Here is a 15,986-nt window from a genome sequence, read left to right as displayed (position 1 = left end):
AGAGCTGCAGTTGAGATGGAGAGGTATAGGAAGAGCTGCAGTTGAGATGGAGAGGTACAGAAAGAGCTGCAGATGAGATAGAGAGGTACAGAAGAGCTGCAATTGAGATGGAGAGGTGCAGGAAGAGCTACAGTTGAGATGGAGAGGTACAGGAACAGCTGCAGTTGAGATGGAGAGGTACAGGAAGAGCTGCAGTTGAGATGGAGAGGTACAGAAAGAGCTGCAGTTGAGATGGAGAGGTACAGGAAGAGCTGCAGTTGAGATGGAGAGGTACAGCAAGAGCTGCAGGTGAGATGGAGAGGTACTGAAGAGCTGCAGTTGAGATGGAGAGGTACAGGAAGAGCTGCAGTTGAGATGGAGAGGTACAGGAAGAGCTGCAGTTGAGATGGAGAGGTACAGGAAGAGCTGCAGTTGGGATGGAGAGGTACAGCAAGACCTGCAGTTGAGATGGAGAGGTACAGAAGAGCTGCAGTTGAGATGGAGAGGTACAGAAGAGCTGCAGTTGAGATGGAGAGGTACAGGAAGAGCTGCAGTTGAGATGGGGGTACAGGAGGCGCTGCAGTGAGATATAGAGGTACAGGAAGAGCTGCAATTGAAATGGATAGACACAGGAAGAGCTGCAGTTGAAATGGAGAGGCACAGGAAGAGTTGCATTTGAGATGGAGAGGTACTGGAGGAGCTGCAGTGAGATATAGAGGTACAGGAAGAGCTGCAGTGAAATCAAGAGCTACAGGAAGAGCTGCAGTGAGATCGAGAGCTACAGGAAGAGGTGCAATGAAATAGAGGAGGTACAGGCAGGGCAGCAATTGAGATGGAGCGATAAAGGCAGAGCAGGGTTGAGATGGAAAGGTACAACAGAGTAGCAATTGAGATGGAGCGATAAAGATAGAGCAGGAGTAGAAACGGTGCGATATAGGTGGAGCAGTGGAATCTGTATTCTGGTGTAAGAAGGAACTGACTCGGCATGTGGGATCTTCACATTCAGGCGCATTGCGTCTTGCAATGTCTGATGGGATATTTACAGTTCCAGCCAGTTGTCTGACAGAGGCATGGTGGCGACTGACTGTGGAATAGAAGGTAGTGGCATGTGGACTGGCAGACAACTCTTCAATGCATAGTTTCTCAGAGGCCTGTGCACAAGATTTTCTGTCTGTCAGTACACAAGGTTCCTGCCTGTGAGTACACAAGGTTTGCTGTCTGTGAGTACATAATGTTTGTCCGGTGAGTACACAAGGTTTACACTCGGTGAGTACACAAGGTTTTCTGGCCGTGAGTACACAAGGTTTTTCTGTCTGTGAGTACACAAGGTTTTCTGTCTGAGTACACAATAATGATCTGTGAGACTGAACAATATATGGGCTGAAGTGCTTGATAGAAGCCACGATGTAGAGAGCTTCAATTTCACAGGGCAACCATGTGATTTGGCGACCACGCAGTGTGGCAATGAAAAAACCCAGCAAGTTTTAGTTTGTTGCTACGGGTCACATGCAGGGTGGAGGTGATGCCATGCTTCTTAACAGCACTGTCTGTGACAACCCAGAGTTGATTGTCTGGTAGTGAGAGGGTAATGATTTCAGTGGTTGCAAGAGCAGATTGCTCCATTTGGAAGCTAGTGTTGAGGTCATCTGTCCACTTGATCCTTTCACTGGACTCACACCCAGCAGTGACAGCGTCCAAGGGGGTTGTGTACAAAGCGCATTGTGGAAGGACTCTCGTAAGCATCTTGTAGGCTCTGATGAATGATTTCATGCCTGAAACCTTTTCTGGTGGAAAGCAGGTAAATAGAGTGGTGGTCATACGTGTGGGCTAGCTTGAAAGGTGCCCTGAGACCAAATTCATCCCAGAATAGTTGTCTTTGGACAGATGAATCTTTAGGGCAGATATGTGTGGGAAAAGGCATGTAGTACACGTTTCCAGTTGTGAAGGGGCTCTTCAGGACTGTTACCACTGCAGTAGAAATCATCTGCAAGCTTGACGACTACATCGTGACAGGGCATGTACTACACGTTGCCAGTTGTGAAGGAGTTCTTCAGGACTATTAGTATTACCACTGCAGTTTTTTTTAAACATATGCGTTTCCTGTTTTCATGTAAATTTTCATTTACGGACGCTTTCCAATGGTTCAGTGATCTTCCCCGGTGTACCGGCTTCAAGGTCCGTCAGCATGCCAAATTTCAGCTTTCGGCACCTGGAAGGGACCGAACATTAATATTGATAAGTTTTTGGGGTAGGGATGAAATAAAATATCTTAGTCGAGATGGGATCATGTATGTTTAGAATGTTCCGAGTGTCACAAAGAAGAAGAACTCACCTCAATGTAGGTAGGGCTTAAGGGATGGAGCTATGCTAATAACAATGAGGGATGGAGCGAGGCTAATTAGGTAGGGCTTAAGGATAAACCCCAGTGTGTAATTGCCATGTGATTTTTTTCCCCTTCGTTGTTGTTGCATCACAAAGGGCCGCCTTTGCACTGTAAATGGACTCATTAGCTCACAATGCCGCCGGGACTAACCAACACCCAGCACATTTGCCGATCGGCACGCAAGCCCTGACTCACGGCCTTCAACGTCATCCGAACATCCCCTAACGGAGATTAGACTACGACCCTCCTCCCCCCCCCCCCCCCACCACTTGTGACAGGAAGGCCACGCCTCTACCTTCGTCATTGGGCGTCGTGAGGCCTCGCCCTGAAGATGATGATTGGTCGTGGCCATGGACTGAAGTGGTGGGGCGCGGGGATTGGTTGGAGTGTGACGTCATCGTCGAAGATTCGAGTGTAGGAAAAAGATGCAGTTATGCCATCGAGCTCATCTTCTGATCCTGGATTTGATAGTGGAAGGTCGCGTTTTATATCGCTCTCCCTGCGCCTTCGGCGAAGGCCACTGCACTTTGAGCGGTGCGCACTGGCAAGGCGAGTGTTTGGAGCCCGGTGGATCGTGACGATCGGAGGAGGAAGAATTTTGGCCACCGCTCCACGGGTCGGTGGATGCTACGGGCGCGACTACACGCCATCTTGTGCGCTTCCTGTGCGATGACTCCCGTTCGACGACCACCAGGCCTTCGAGGGCCATTTGGGGACACCAGGCTGAGTACCGGCCAACGCACCACACAAACACATTTTCTTTTATTTGTCTTCACTTGTCGTGTCTATGTGTCCGTGTGGAGGGTCCCTCAATTAGAATTTAGTTTTACCTCACCATTTACACTGCATGACCAAAAGTATGTGGACACCCAAACATCGAACATCTCATTCCAAAATCATGGGCATTAATATAGATAGTCAGGTTCACTATGTCAATAAATTATATTTCGTTCAAAATCATGGTAGATTAGCAAACCTATACATTTTTGGAAAGGTTATAACATAAGGAAACTAAAAATCAATGTTTACATTTGGAGAGATACCTGTATGGCGGCCATTTTGGATTTTCAAAATGGCCACTGTAAAATACATATTTTGTTCTATTTCTGCCTCTAATTACCCTAAAAACTTTTTAAAATATACTAAACCTATATTTTCAGGGACAAGGAATCCAATGAAAGTATCAAATTAGTGCTATGGGGAATGGTAAGACACGAATCAAAGGTTTTGAATTGCAAAATACTGTCTTTATATTCGCGATAAGTTGCATAAATCAAATACATGTTATCATTTTGTACAGGCAGTTAATAACATTGTTAATACAGTTAATACATAACAGTTAATAACAGTGTCACAATAATTCATATCACCAAACATACACAGGCAGTCAGCAAAATCATATATACACATGCAGTCAGTATAACTTCACATCTACACAGGCAGTCAATGACAAAATATACACAGGCAGTCAATGGCATCAAACATACACGATTACAGAATATGCTATTTAGAGTTCGTCATCACTGTCCTGTGTGTCGTATCCGACAATATAGTCCGCATCGTTTTCACAGTCCGTTCCACACAAGCAAAGGTCGGTCAAATTGATTGGCAAATCGAATTGGTCGAATGGTCGATCGAATCGAATTCGATGAATCGAATCGAATTGGTCGAATGGTCGATCGAAGCGATTGGTCAAATGGTCGAATTGGTCGAATGGAATTGGTCGATTGGTCGAATTGGTCGAATTGAATTGGTCGGAATTGGCAAATGTAAACATTGATTTTCAGATTTTCCATGTAATAACGTTTCCAAAAATGTATAGGTTTGCTAATCTACCATGATTTTGAACGAAAAAACATAGTGAACCTGACTAAGAGTTGGTCCCCCCCTTTACTGCCAGAACAGCCTCCACTATTCTGGGAAGGCTTTCCACTAGATGTTGGAACATTGCTGCAAGGATTTGCTTCCATTCAGCCAAAAGAGTTTCAGTGCGGTCGGGCACTGATGCTGGGCGATTAGGCCTGGCTAACAGTCGGCGTTCCAATTCATCCCAAAGGTGTTCGATGGGGTTGAGGTCAGGGCTCTGTGCAGCCCAGTCAAGTTCTTCCACACCGATCTCGACAAACCATTTCTGTATGTCATGAAATTTCTGTATGCATTGTCAGGCTGAAACAGGAAAGGGCCTTCCCCAAACTGTTGCCACAAAGTTGGAAGCAGACAATCGTCTAGAATGTCATTGTATGCTGGAGCATTAAGGTTTCCCTTCACTGGAACTAAGGGGCCTAGCCTGAACCATGAAAAACAGCACCAGACCATTATTCCTCCTCCACCAAACTTTACAGTTGGCACTATGCATTTGGGCAGGTAATGTTCTCCTGGCATCCGCCAAACCCAGCTTAGTCCTTTGGACTTCCAGATAGTGAAGCGTGATTCATTACTCAAGAGAACGTGTTTCCACTGCTCCAGAGTCCAATGGTGGTGAGCTTTACACCACTCCAGCCGACGCTTGGCATTGCGCATGGTGATCATCGGCTTGTGTGCGGCTGCTCAGCCATGGAAACCCATTTCATGAAGCTTCCAATGAACAGTTGTTGTGCTGACATTGCTTCCAGAGGCAGTTTGGAACTCAGTAGTGAGTGTTGCAACCAAGGACAGCTGAGTTTTACGCACCACATGCTTCAGCACTCGGCGGTCACGTTCTGTGAGCTTGTGCGGCCTACCACTTTGCGGCTGAGCTGTTGTTGCTCCTAGACGATTCCACTTCACAATAAAAACACTTACAGTTGACCGGGGCAGCTCTAGCAGGGCAGAAATTTGACAAACTGACTTGTTGGAAAGGTGGCATCCGATGACAGTGCCACGTTGAAAGTCACCGAGCTCTTCAGTATGGCCCGGCCCATTCCACTGCCAATGTTTGTCTATGGAGATTGCATGGCTGTGTGCTTGATTATATATACGTACCTGTCAGCAATGGGTGTGGCTGAAACAGCCGAATCCACCAATTAGAAGAGGCGTCCGCATACTTTTGGTCATGTAGTGTATTTCGTTTGTATTACTCTTGCATTTGTTTTCATTAAATCATTATTTGTCGAATCTTACTTTTCTGGTATTATGGATTTCGCTGTCCCATCTCTACGTCTGAATCGAATAACACCTGCGTGTGTTCCCGATCAGCTAAGGCCTCAAACCTTCCCGTGTCCTTTGCTACCGCCAAGTTGGATATACGCCTCGGAGTTAAAGCTCGTTTTAGTCATTCGTCCTCTTGGTGTCTTAACCCGGGGACACGACAATATATCAGTCGGTCAGTCAGTGGTCAGAAAGAGCGTTATATCTATATAAATAAAGGAGGAGTGTCTGTGTGTGTGTGTGTGTCTGTCTGGATGTCCGCTTATAACTCAAGAACTACATATCGGAGAAAAGTTTTAGACACAGATTCGGAATCAGCATAAAATTCCGGTGGTTATAGGCTACTTTTTATTTTAATATCAATGGTTTAAAAAACCGGGCCAGCTGCAATTCCATGGTGTAGTTTGTGGCGGCGCTATTGCCCCTTTCCGATCCCATGACGCATTGCGGTTCCGATTCGCGATAAGGTCTATGCGCTATCACCGACACTTTTCCACCTTTTCCATACCTTTTAATCGGATTTCCCTTATCGTCCATCGTAACTACATTACGCTTGGAAACACTAGCAGTATCCTTCTTCGGACCCATGGCTAACACAGACACAGTAAAGGAATACTGTACATCGCCTCTGTTTTGAATGAGAATCAGCAGTTGCGCGTACGTACAGTATACTGTACGTACATATTTATATATTTTTAATGTGCTTTTTATTGTATTTTAAATTGTTTTTTAGCTTCTTTTATTGTTAATTTATGTACTATTTTATTTATTTTAAATATATTTTTAAGGAAAACAAATGTTTTCACGTCCGTAGGAGTGACGTAATGTCGCACATAATGACGTTCGCTGCCCGGTCATGAAAGAAATTATGATTCTCTTGACAAAGTGACATGAAGATCAGGCAGTAAACCTCCCAACTGAGTTTCTCAGCAGTCGTCAGCCTCAAGGACTCCCAACACACAGGTTGATTCTCAAGGTGGGAGCACCAATCATGCTTCTAAGGAATCTTGATCCACCAAAGCTGTGTAATGGAACACGATTGACAATCCAGCAAATTATGCCGCATGTCCTAGAGGCAACCATCCTCTCAGGACAATACAGAGGAGAGAAAGTATTCATTCCAAGGATACCACTTATTCCACCTGACCTTCCATTCTCCTTCAAGAGGATTCGGTTCCCCATCCGGCTATGTTTTGCTATTTCCATCAACAGGGCGCAGGGGCAATCAATGAAGGTTGTAGGCCTGAACTTCACAGAACAAGTGTTTGCCCATGGCCAGCTGTACGTGGGCTGCTCGAGGGTTGGAAAAACCAAGCAATCTTTATGTCTTGGCACCAAGTAAGAAAACCAGAAATGTTGTATACCCAGAGGTTTTGAGAAATTGAAAATTGAAAAAACGTCATGTAGGAAATATACTGTGATATTGCTCTAAAATATACATGTTCTTTTCATCATATATTTGTATTATTCTTATTCAACCCGGGCGAAGCCGGGTACCTCAGCTAGTATTAGATATGGGTGCATATAATCATGTGTATAATCATGATTAATGTGCATGTGTAATCATGACCGTGCATGAGTGTGAATGTATAACAACGGTGTGTGCATGTACTGTGTGTATAATATGTAGAATCACGTACAACACAATCTCGCATAATTACGCGTGCAATCACATACAATATACATGCATACGTGTGCTTGCACAATCATAACGTGTGCGTGCGTGCGTGCGTGTGTGTGTGTGTGTGTGTATGTGTTTAATATTTATTTGTTCAAATTCATACATGGACGCAATCGACATACAACACACACTGTCATTGCAAATGGATGCAGGGATGGATACTGGATAGGGAACTACCGTGATTCAAAGAAAGATATAGGAATGGTTTCACATAATCATTTATTGTGACCAACCCGACCTTGTTTACATACTTTTTGATATATCATCCTCACATCCTTTTACATTAAAAAATGTTTTGATTACCTGTTAAAATATACAGTCACGTGAAAAAGTAAGTACACCCCATGTAAACTTTTGACTTTTTCAACATATTTCAACATACAGCTATTTGATCTTCATTTCAACAATATTGATAGATAAAGGTTATATAATATAACAAATATCATGACACATTTACATTTTGTAGTCCATTGTATAATTTAAATAAACATAAATGCAAATTTCGCATGTGGAAAAAGTAAGTACACCCTTGGCTCTAATAGGTGGTATTGCCCCCTTTGGCAGAAACAACCTCAAGTCGGCGTTTCTTATAACTGTCTACCAGTCTCTGACATCGACTGGGAGAAATTTTTGCCCACTCCTCCATGCAGAATTCTTTCAGCTGTGCGATGTTTGAGGGGTTTCTTGCATGCACAGCTTGTTTCAAATCCCCCCACAACATCTCGATGGGATTTAGATCCGGGCTTTGACTTGGCCCTTCCAGAACCCTCCATTTCTTTCTTTTCAGCCATTCCTTGGTGGATTTACTGGTATGTTTTGGGTCATTGTCATGTTGCAAGGTCCACCTTCGGTTGAGCTTCAATTTTCCGAAAGATGGCCTCACATTATCCTCAAGCACCCTCTGGTACAATGAAGAATTCATAGTGGATTCTATGATGGTAAGCTGCCCAGGCTCTGATGCAGCAAAGCTGCCCCAAACCATAATATTTCCACCACCATGCTTTACAGTTGGTATCAGGTTAAAAATATATTTAACCACCTTTAGAGGCCATTTTTCCCCGCAAGGCGTCGGTTGGCCTTTTTCGGGAACCGTGGTTGTTGTTGTTTTTTGGTCCACTTTTTGAAGCAATGTTTTACGGCCGGATGCCATTCCTGACGCCAACCCTTTTCGCCGCCTTTAACGACAAACAGGGAATTATCAGTGAACTGGTACTCAATTAGCGGACCTCGGAAGGATGACAGGCTGAGTCAACCCCCCTGGCGTTAATTCAGCGATCGACCGGGATTCGAACCCAGGATCCTAGGATCATAAGCCGGCACCCTAGCCGCTAGCCCAACACCAGGGTCCAATTGTTACGGAACCGGAGAGGGCTTCCCTCGTTGCCCTGCGGAGATTAACCCGCCGTTCCTTCTACTAACCACTCTCCGTTCCTGGTCATCCCAACGCTCCCTCCCGCCCGCAGCACCGCCAGGGTATTCGGGCCAGAAAGTCGGAATGGCCTTCCCGGGACCTGAGTGCAACGCTCGGTCGTGAGACAGGGAAGAGACGGCCGTTCGAGCTACGGTTTTAGGTTACCGAGCGGGTTTAGTAACCCGTAGTTCGAACCATTAACAAACTACACCCGATTCTAACGTTGGCCAAATCGCACTTTGCTAAATCAATGATGGAAAGGACACGACGACTGGGAAAGATGAAACGACGCAAGGGGGTACAGTTCTCAAGACCTCCGGAGGAGGGTGTAATTACAGTGGTGGAGAAAAGGGGTAGATTACAAGGCAGAGTGAGGTAAAGACACAGAAAAGATGGGCACTCAAATACAGGCTTATTTAAGCCCAGACAGACCACGGACAAACGGACAAGGTAGACTCACACAGGGATTGATGGCAGGAATGGACAGGTAGGTCGATGGCACAAGGTGCACCTTGGCTCGGGGACAGGATAAGGCACGGTCGAAAGATGCAGGGAGGTCTCACAGCGCTCGGAGGGTACGTCTTGCTTGCTCCAAGCTCAGCGCGCATCTTGTGGTCAGGTTCTTGTGGTCAAATGTGGTCAAATATCAGGTTATTGTGGTCAAATGCTGTCTTTGGTTTTCGCCAAACATGTCTTCTGGTACTGTGGCCAAATCGCTCTACCTTTGAATCACCTGTCCAGAGCACATTGTTCCAGAAGTGCTGGTCTTTGCCTAGGTGTTCATTGGCAAACTTTAGTCTTGCCCTGATGTTCTTTCTGGACAGCAAAGGTTTCCCCCTGGCACACCTCCCATGTAGATCAAATTTGTGCAGCCTCTTTCTAATGGTAGACTCGTGCACTTTGACATCAACAGTGGCAAGAGCTACCTGTAGGTCCCGTGATGACATTCTGGGGTTCTTAGAGACTTCTTTCAGCATCTTGCGGTCTGCTCTCGGGCTGAACTTGCTGGGTCGGCCTGGCCTGAACAAGTTGACAGTTGTTTGGAATCTTCTCCACTTGTAGATAATTTTCCGGACAGTCGAATGATTGATTTCAAATTGTTTACGATCTTTTCAAATCCCTTCCCAGACTCGTAGGCATCTATAACCTTCTTTCTGAAGGCCTCAGAGAGCTCTTTTGATCTCGGCATGGTGACGCTGCACACTTCAACAACAAAGAGCAAACCAAACTAAATGTCTGAGGTTCAAATAAGACAGGTTCCTCCAAGATCCTCTCCAAGGATGTTCTAATCATTTGCACCTGAGCTGGTGCACCTGATTCTAATTTTAGGTATTTGAAGTAGTGATAAATGTAGGGGTGTACTTACTTTTTCCACATGCGAAATTTGCATTTATGTTTATTTAAATTATACAATGGACTACAAAATGTAAATGTTTCATGATATTTGTTATATTATATCACCTTTATCAATCAATATTGTTGAAATGAAGATCAAATAGCTGTATGTTGAAATATGTTGAAAAAGTCAAAACTTTACATGGGGTGTACTTACTTTTTCACGACACTGTACATCTTTCCACATTTCACCCTAAAGTCTTTCCATTAAGCTCATGGGTTAGTTTGCATGGGCAGCTAACCTCCCTTATTGAGCAGTGTCTTGGCATGTTCAAAGAGAGACTCAAAGACATCGAAGGTCTTCATGATCACTTCAATGTCTCACCTTTTTATCAAGATCTTTATTGTAAGGTCAGTCTTATCTGCCACTGGTAACATGTAACCCAATGCTACGTACCTGCCGCATGGTCCGGTTGTCTGCGACTAAACCAACACCCCTTACTGTCTTTGCTAGTGGGGAGGATGACTATGACACCCTTCCAGGACCAAAAACAACACCTGGCAATGAGCAGATGAGTTTCTGTGCAGAGCCAACGACCATCCAGTCAGGAGATGGTGTCTCCTAAAAAACACCCATCTGGTTTGGACCGGTTCACATCATACCAAAGACTTAAAAATGGGACATGCCGCTTCTTTGCTTGACGTTCTGCATTTAAAAGGATAGAGCACGGACAATCCCCATCAGTTCGCATCCATGGGGAGGAGGGCAAAACCCTCCTGAGAAAAAAAAAAACATTCCTGAGTGGGTGCGAAAAGCGGCGCCACTGTTATGACGTCACTGGTACCCAGAGTATCCAAGGAAGTGACGGCACTTCCCCCAAGCTCAGTGGCTGTGTTTAGCGTTTGTCTCGGCATATATGTCCATGTGTGTCTGTCAGCTCCATTATGAGCCTTTGACCATGTATTTAAAAAAAAAGATCCTAGAGAAATATGTAATACCGTTTGTGGCTGCTTGGTAAGATCAATGCAGTTTGGTTTGTTTGTTGATGGTAAAACAGGTCTGTACATTCATAGCATGACATGGTGATGCTGCAGCAAATCACATCACGTGATGTTCTTTTGCCGTGTAGGACTGGGGACTTGGTGTATCGCTGGTGTAACTACAGGTGGATTCCAGTGATGGGAGCTCTGAAGCAAATCAGTGTGAATGGATCTACTGTGTATGGTGTTGACAACCTAAGGAACATTTACCGCTATATCCACGGGAGCTGGTTCATGACTACCGGTAATATTACTAATAGTAGCGTGTTTTATACATACCCCGCCCTCATTGTTACCTATTTATTATAACTAGAAGCACCCGCTCCCTGTGGTAGCCGCCAGGGGGATCATGTTATTATCTTTATGATTATTAATACTATACAGAGTACCCCCAATACGGGCAATTTTTGTCCAACCATGCAACACGTTCTTCTGACACGTCCCTTTATTTGGGCAGTGTATAGGCAACAGACTGCTGCCTCGATCGCTCCCAATAATGAAAATTAACCCTGGTTATATATGAAGCGAAAACATGCGACTGCTTACGTGCATAAATAATACATTGTGGTTATTTTGCTCAGATAATTCAAATTGCACCCACCCTCCCCCCAAAGGAAGAAAATGCCGAGAATGAAGAAAAATAACAAGTCGGGAGACGACGATGGTTCACGAACGAACGGTATTCAATGACAAAGGACAGACTATAACCGAAACAGGCCCGGACAGGCCAGGCCCGGAAATGTCAAAACAAAGGTTACTAACCTTGAAATGAGATAGAAAATAATGTATAATCAGTTGTGAGGTTAGTTTTTTTTTTTTTTTTTTTTTTGTACACAGAATCGAGGCTCGTGAAAGAGCTTACATTTATCACAAAAAAAAAATCAAACAGACAAACAAAATATATAAAAACAGGGAGCGGTAGACAAGATGGGAAGAGAAGGGGAAGCACACAAACACAACATTTGAGAGCAGGGACATCGGGAGATGTGTGGGAGCGAGAGGGCTTGGGGGGGAGGAGGCGTGGGAAGGGGGTGGGGGGGGGGGGGGGGTGGGAGAAGTATAAAACACAAGGACACCAAGGATTTCCAGGAAAGAAGTTGGTATTTCAAAAAAGTGGATTTGGGATGAAATTAGCGGGGGTAGAAAAGATCAAGGTTTTGGATGGGGGAAGATCAGAGATAGTGGTGAACAGCTGTTTTAAAGACCTGGAGGGAGGAGTGGGATTGAAGAGAGTGAGGGAGTTTGTTCCAGAAGCGGGAGAAAAGAGGAATGAAGGAGTGAAGGTGAGCAGAGAGTCTTGATTTTGGCAGTTTAACCGTAAGAGGATTGCAGGCAGATCTTGTGCGACCTGTAGGAATATTTGGGGGACAGAGCCCAGAGAGAGCTGGGGGGGGCAAGGCCGGAGAGGAGTCGGGAGAAGACGGAAAGACCACCAACCTGCCTGCGGTGAGTGAGTGAAAGGCCCTCGGAGTTAGCTTCATCGCGGGAGATTCCAATGATTCTGAACGCTTTGGTTTCAACAGCGTGAAGACGAGCTAGGTGGGAGGCAGGAGCACCAGCCCAGAGCGGAGAGCAGTATTCCATTGAGCTGTGGATGAAAGCCTTGTATGTGGTGAGGAGCTCAGGTGTGCCAAGGAAGGACTTCGCACGACGGAGGATGCCCAGTCGGCGACTGGCTTTGGAGGCCAGATTTGAAATGTGGTTTTCCCAGGAAAGATCATGGCAGATAGTGAGAGCCAAAAGCTTGAGTGACAGAACTTCTTGGAGAGGATTATTCAGAAAGTGGATGGGAGGGTTGTCCAGTCGGTCTTTTCGGAAAGACATCGTAAGAGTGTGAGATTTGTCAGGATTGAAAGACATGTTCCACTTGTTTGCCCAGTCTGTGATTTTGTCCAGGTCCGCAGAGAGTGAGGAGGCTGCAGACTGCCGATCTGAGGGATGAGGAATGGAGCGACAGAGAGTAGAGTCATCAGCAAAGAAATAGAGAGGATTTTCAAAAGAGTCAGAGAAATCATTGATGAAGACCAGAAAAAGCACAGGGCCCAGAACACTGCCTTGGGGAACTCCAGCCTGAACAGGAAGAAGAGATGAGAGAAACCCATTCAGGGCTACACGTTTACTACGACTAGAGAGGAAGTCCGCCAGCCATGCGTGGAGATTTCCATGGATACCAAAGGAGGAGAGTTTGGTGAGCAGAGCAGGGTGCCAGACCGTATCAAAGGCACGTGATATGTCAAGGGAGACAGCTCTAATTTCCTGTTTGGCATTGAGGACCTCCATCCATTGTTGAGAAAGCAGAAGCAGCATGTCCAGAGTTGAGTGACCTGGTCTGAAACCAAATTGATGATCAGAGATCAAGCCATTGGAGAAGAGGAAAGATTTCATATCCGAAGCAATGATGGATTCCATGACTTTGCTGATAATTGGGAGAAGGCTGATTGGTCTCTACTTGCTAGGATCTGTTTTTGCACCTTTTTTGTGCAAAGCGGTGATGTTGGCTGATTTCCAAGCAGATGGCAGATGACCTTGAGCAAAAGAGAGGGTGAAGAGAACAGAGAGAGGGAGTGAAAGAGCGGAAGAACAGGATTTTAGGACACGTGGGCTGATGCCGTCAGGTCCAGTTGCAGAATCAGAGTCGAGGGTTGACAGAAACTTTTCCACCTTGTCAGGAGGAAAGGACACAGAGTCCAGGCACAGCTGGGTACGACTGGGTACGACTGGGTACGGTGGGTACAGAGAGGGGTGGGTTTGGGACACAAGATTTCGAGGAAAACACAGAGTTGAGGCATTCAGCTTTTTCACGTGCGGAGTCAGCTGTGTCGCCGTTTGAGGTGAGGGAGGGGATGGAGGGGGAACAAACACCAGAAACAGATTTGACCAGACGCCACCAGGATTTGGAAGAGGGAGACAGATAAGACAGTTCGGTCTTGAGAATGGAGAGATATCGTTTCCTGGCTCTCCTGAGGGTGGACACACACTTGTTTCTGGCTTTGTGAAAGGAAATGAGATTTTCTTCCGTTGGATTTGCTTTCCAGGAGACGAAGGCAAGTTGTTTCTGGGCAACAGCCTCACCACAAGATTCCGTGTACCATGGACGGGAGGAAGGGTATGACAACTGAAGACGAGATGGGATAAATCTGTGCATGAGAGAGAGCAATTTACTTTGGAAGAATTCCCAGGATGAGTTGATGTCAGAGGCGGTAGAGATGGGAGACCAGTCCAGATGATTGTTGGCTGCTTGAAGACCGTGCCAGTTGGCCTGAGTGAAATGGCAGCCTCGTCGACGCTGAGGAGGCTCTCTGAGAATGGTCAGAGAGATGTCCACTTTAACAAGCACATGATCAGATGAGCCGATTGGAGCAGAAGAAGAGCAGCAGACATTTTCAGGGAAGTTAGTCATAACCAAGTCCAGAAAAGAAGATGCTCCGTTGACTGAGATCTGGGTCGGGAAATTGACAGATTGTGTCAGTCCCAGTGAGTCGCAGAAGTCCTTTGTTGAGGAGCCATGGCTGGTGAGAGAGGTACCCACACCCAGCCAACTGGCATGGTGACAATTGAAATAACCACATATGAGGAAGAGAGAGTTGGGATGGGTCGATAGAAGTTGGTCCATATTATCAGACAGCGAGATGTCGATGGAGTCATCACTGTTTGGTGGGCGGTACAACACACATATGAACAAGAGGTGGGAGCGAAGGGGAAGCCGTAGCCAGAGGCATTCCTGGGGGTGAGGTGGAGAGAGGGCAGTGCAGGGCGAGTGAGGAAGAGAGTTTTTTTAATAAAGATAGCAACCCCACCTCCAGGACGAGGCTCAGGTCTATCATACCGGAGGAGGCAGTAACCTGGGAGAGATACCAAGGAATCAGAGACATCATGAAGGAGGAAAGTTTCTGTTAAGCAGATCACGTCTGGTTTGTCAGAAGCAACCTGTATGGAGAGATCAGTCAAGTTTGAGCGAAGGCCCCGGATGGTTGAGGTCCATACCGTTAATGAAGAGGAAGGGGGAGCATCGGATACAGAACAGGGGGGGGGGGGGAGGGTAGGGTAAGATGTGGAAGAGGAGGAAGAGGTAGGGAGAGCTGTTGAAGGTGTGTCAGAGATTTCAGAATAGCTTGGAGAAAGGGAAGGATGGGGCGGACAAAAGGTTTGATGGTGATTGGGTGAGGCACAGTGAGGTGTTATTTGGGGAGCGGGAAGAGCGAGGCAGAAGCTTGGGGGAGATGAAGGTGAAAGTTGGAAGGGGGAGGAAGCGGGGAGGACGCTTTGAGGAGGGGTGAGAGGGGAGTCTAGGAGGGTTGGGGTGAGGGAGAGTCTCGGAGGGGAGGGGTGTGGGGGGAGTTTAGGAGGGAAGGGGCAAGGGGGGAGATTTGAAAGGGATGGGTGATGGGAAGGATTTGGAGGGGAGGGGCAAGGAGGAAGATTTGAAAGGGATGGGTGATGGGGAAGATTTGGAGGGGAGGGGTGATGGGGGAGATTTGGAGGGGAGGGGTGAGATTGGATTTTAGAAAGTGTACGATTAATGGAAAACGAACATTTCTTGCAAAATAAGTTTCTTGTGACCTTCGAGTCAAAAATACGTTTGAGGACGCTGGAGGAGGGGTGGAGTCTAGGAGAGTTTCGGGAATGTCGAAAAGAGGAACTGTAAGAGATGGATTTTTTTTTTGGAATGAATAGATTTGGTTTGCAAGTCGAAAGCATCCTTTTCTAGAAGAAGAACAAAAAGGTGTTATAATATATGACAGAATACAGTACTTCAGGTGAAAGTTAAAACATTTTAAAATTGAGCAGTGAAAACTATCTGGGGAAATGGAAAATGGAAATGGGGGTGAAACACGAGATCGAAGAACGAACGAACAAATGAGAAAAACGAATAAACGAATGAAACAGAGAAGGAAAAAAAAATTTGGGTTTTTTTTTTGTTTGAGTTGAGATCTTAAACAAAGAAGTATGGGGTGAAAGACTGGGACAAAAACAGAGAACGAAAGTAATTGCAGCACAATCGACAGACCGCTGAGAGAAAAACAAAGCCT

The 15,986-nt window shown here is 45.8% G+C and overlaps 1 protein-coding gene across 1 annotated transcript in view; it reads left to right on the top strand.

The window, feature by feature from the left end:
* Window positions 1–15,986, top strand: part of LOC137425386 (fish-egg lectin-like) — a 55,633-nt gene that overhangs the window by 12,895 nt on the left and 26,752 nt on the right. The window contains exon 3 of the mRNA XM_068113788.2: window positions 11,046–11,200. Within this exon, the coding sequence (XP_067969889.2) occupies window positions 11,046–11,200 (155 nt within the window). The remainder of the gene's footprint in view (window positions 1–11,045; window positions 11,201–15,986) is intronic.

The sequence above is a fragment of the Myxine glutinosa genome, chromosome 4 (genome assembly GCF_964187855.1).
Source record: "Myxine glutinosa chromosome 4, kmMyxGlut1.1, whole genome shotgun sequence".
Classification (NCBI taxonomy): Eukaryota; Metazoa; Chordata; class Myxini; order Myxiniformes; family Myxinidae; genus Myxine; species Myxine glutinosa.
Note: the sequence above shows the minus strand (reverse complement) of the source record. Positions and strands in the feature narration are given on the sequence as shown.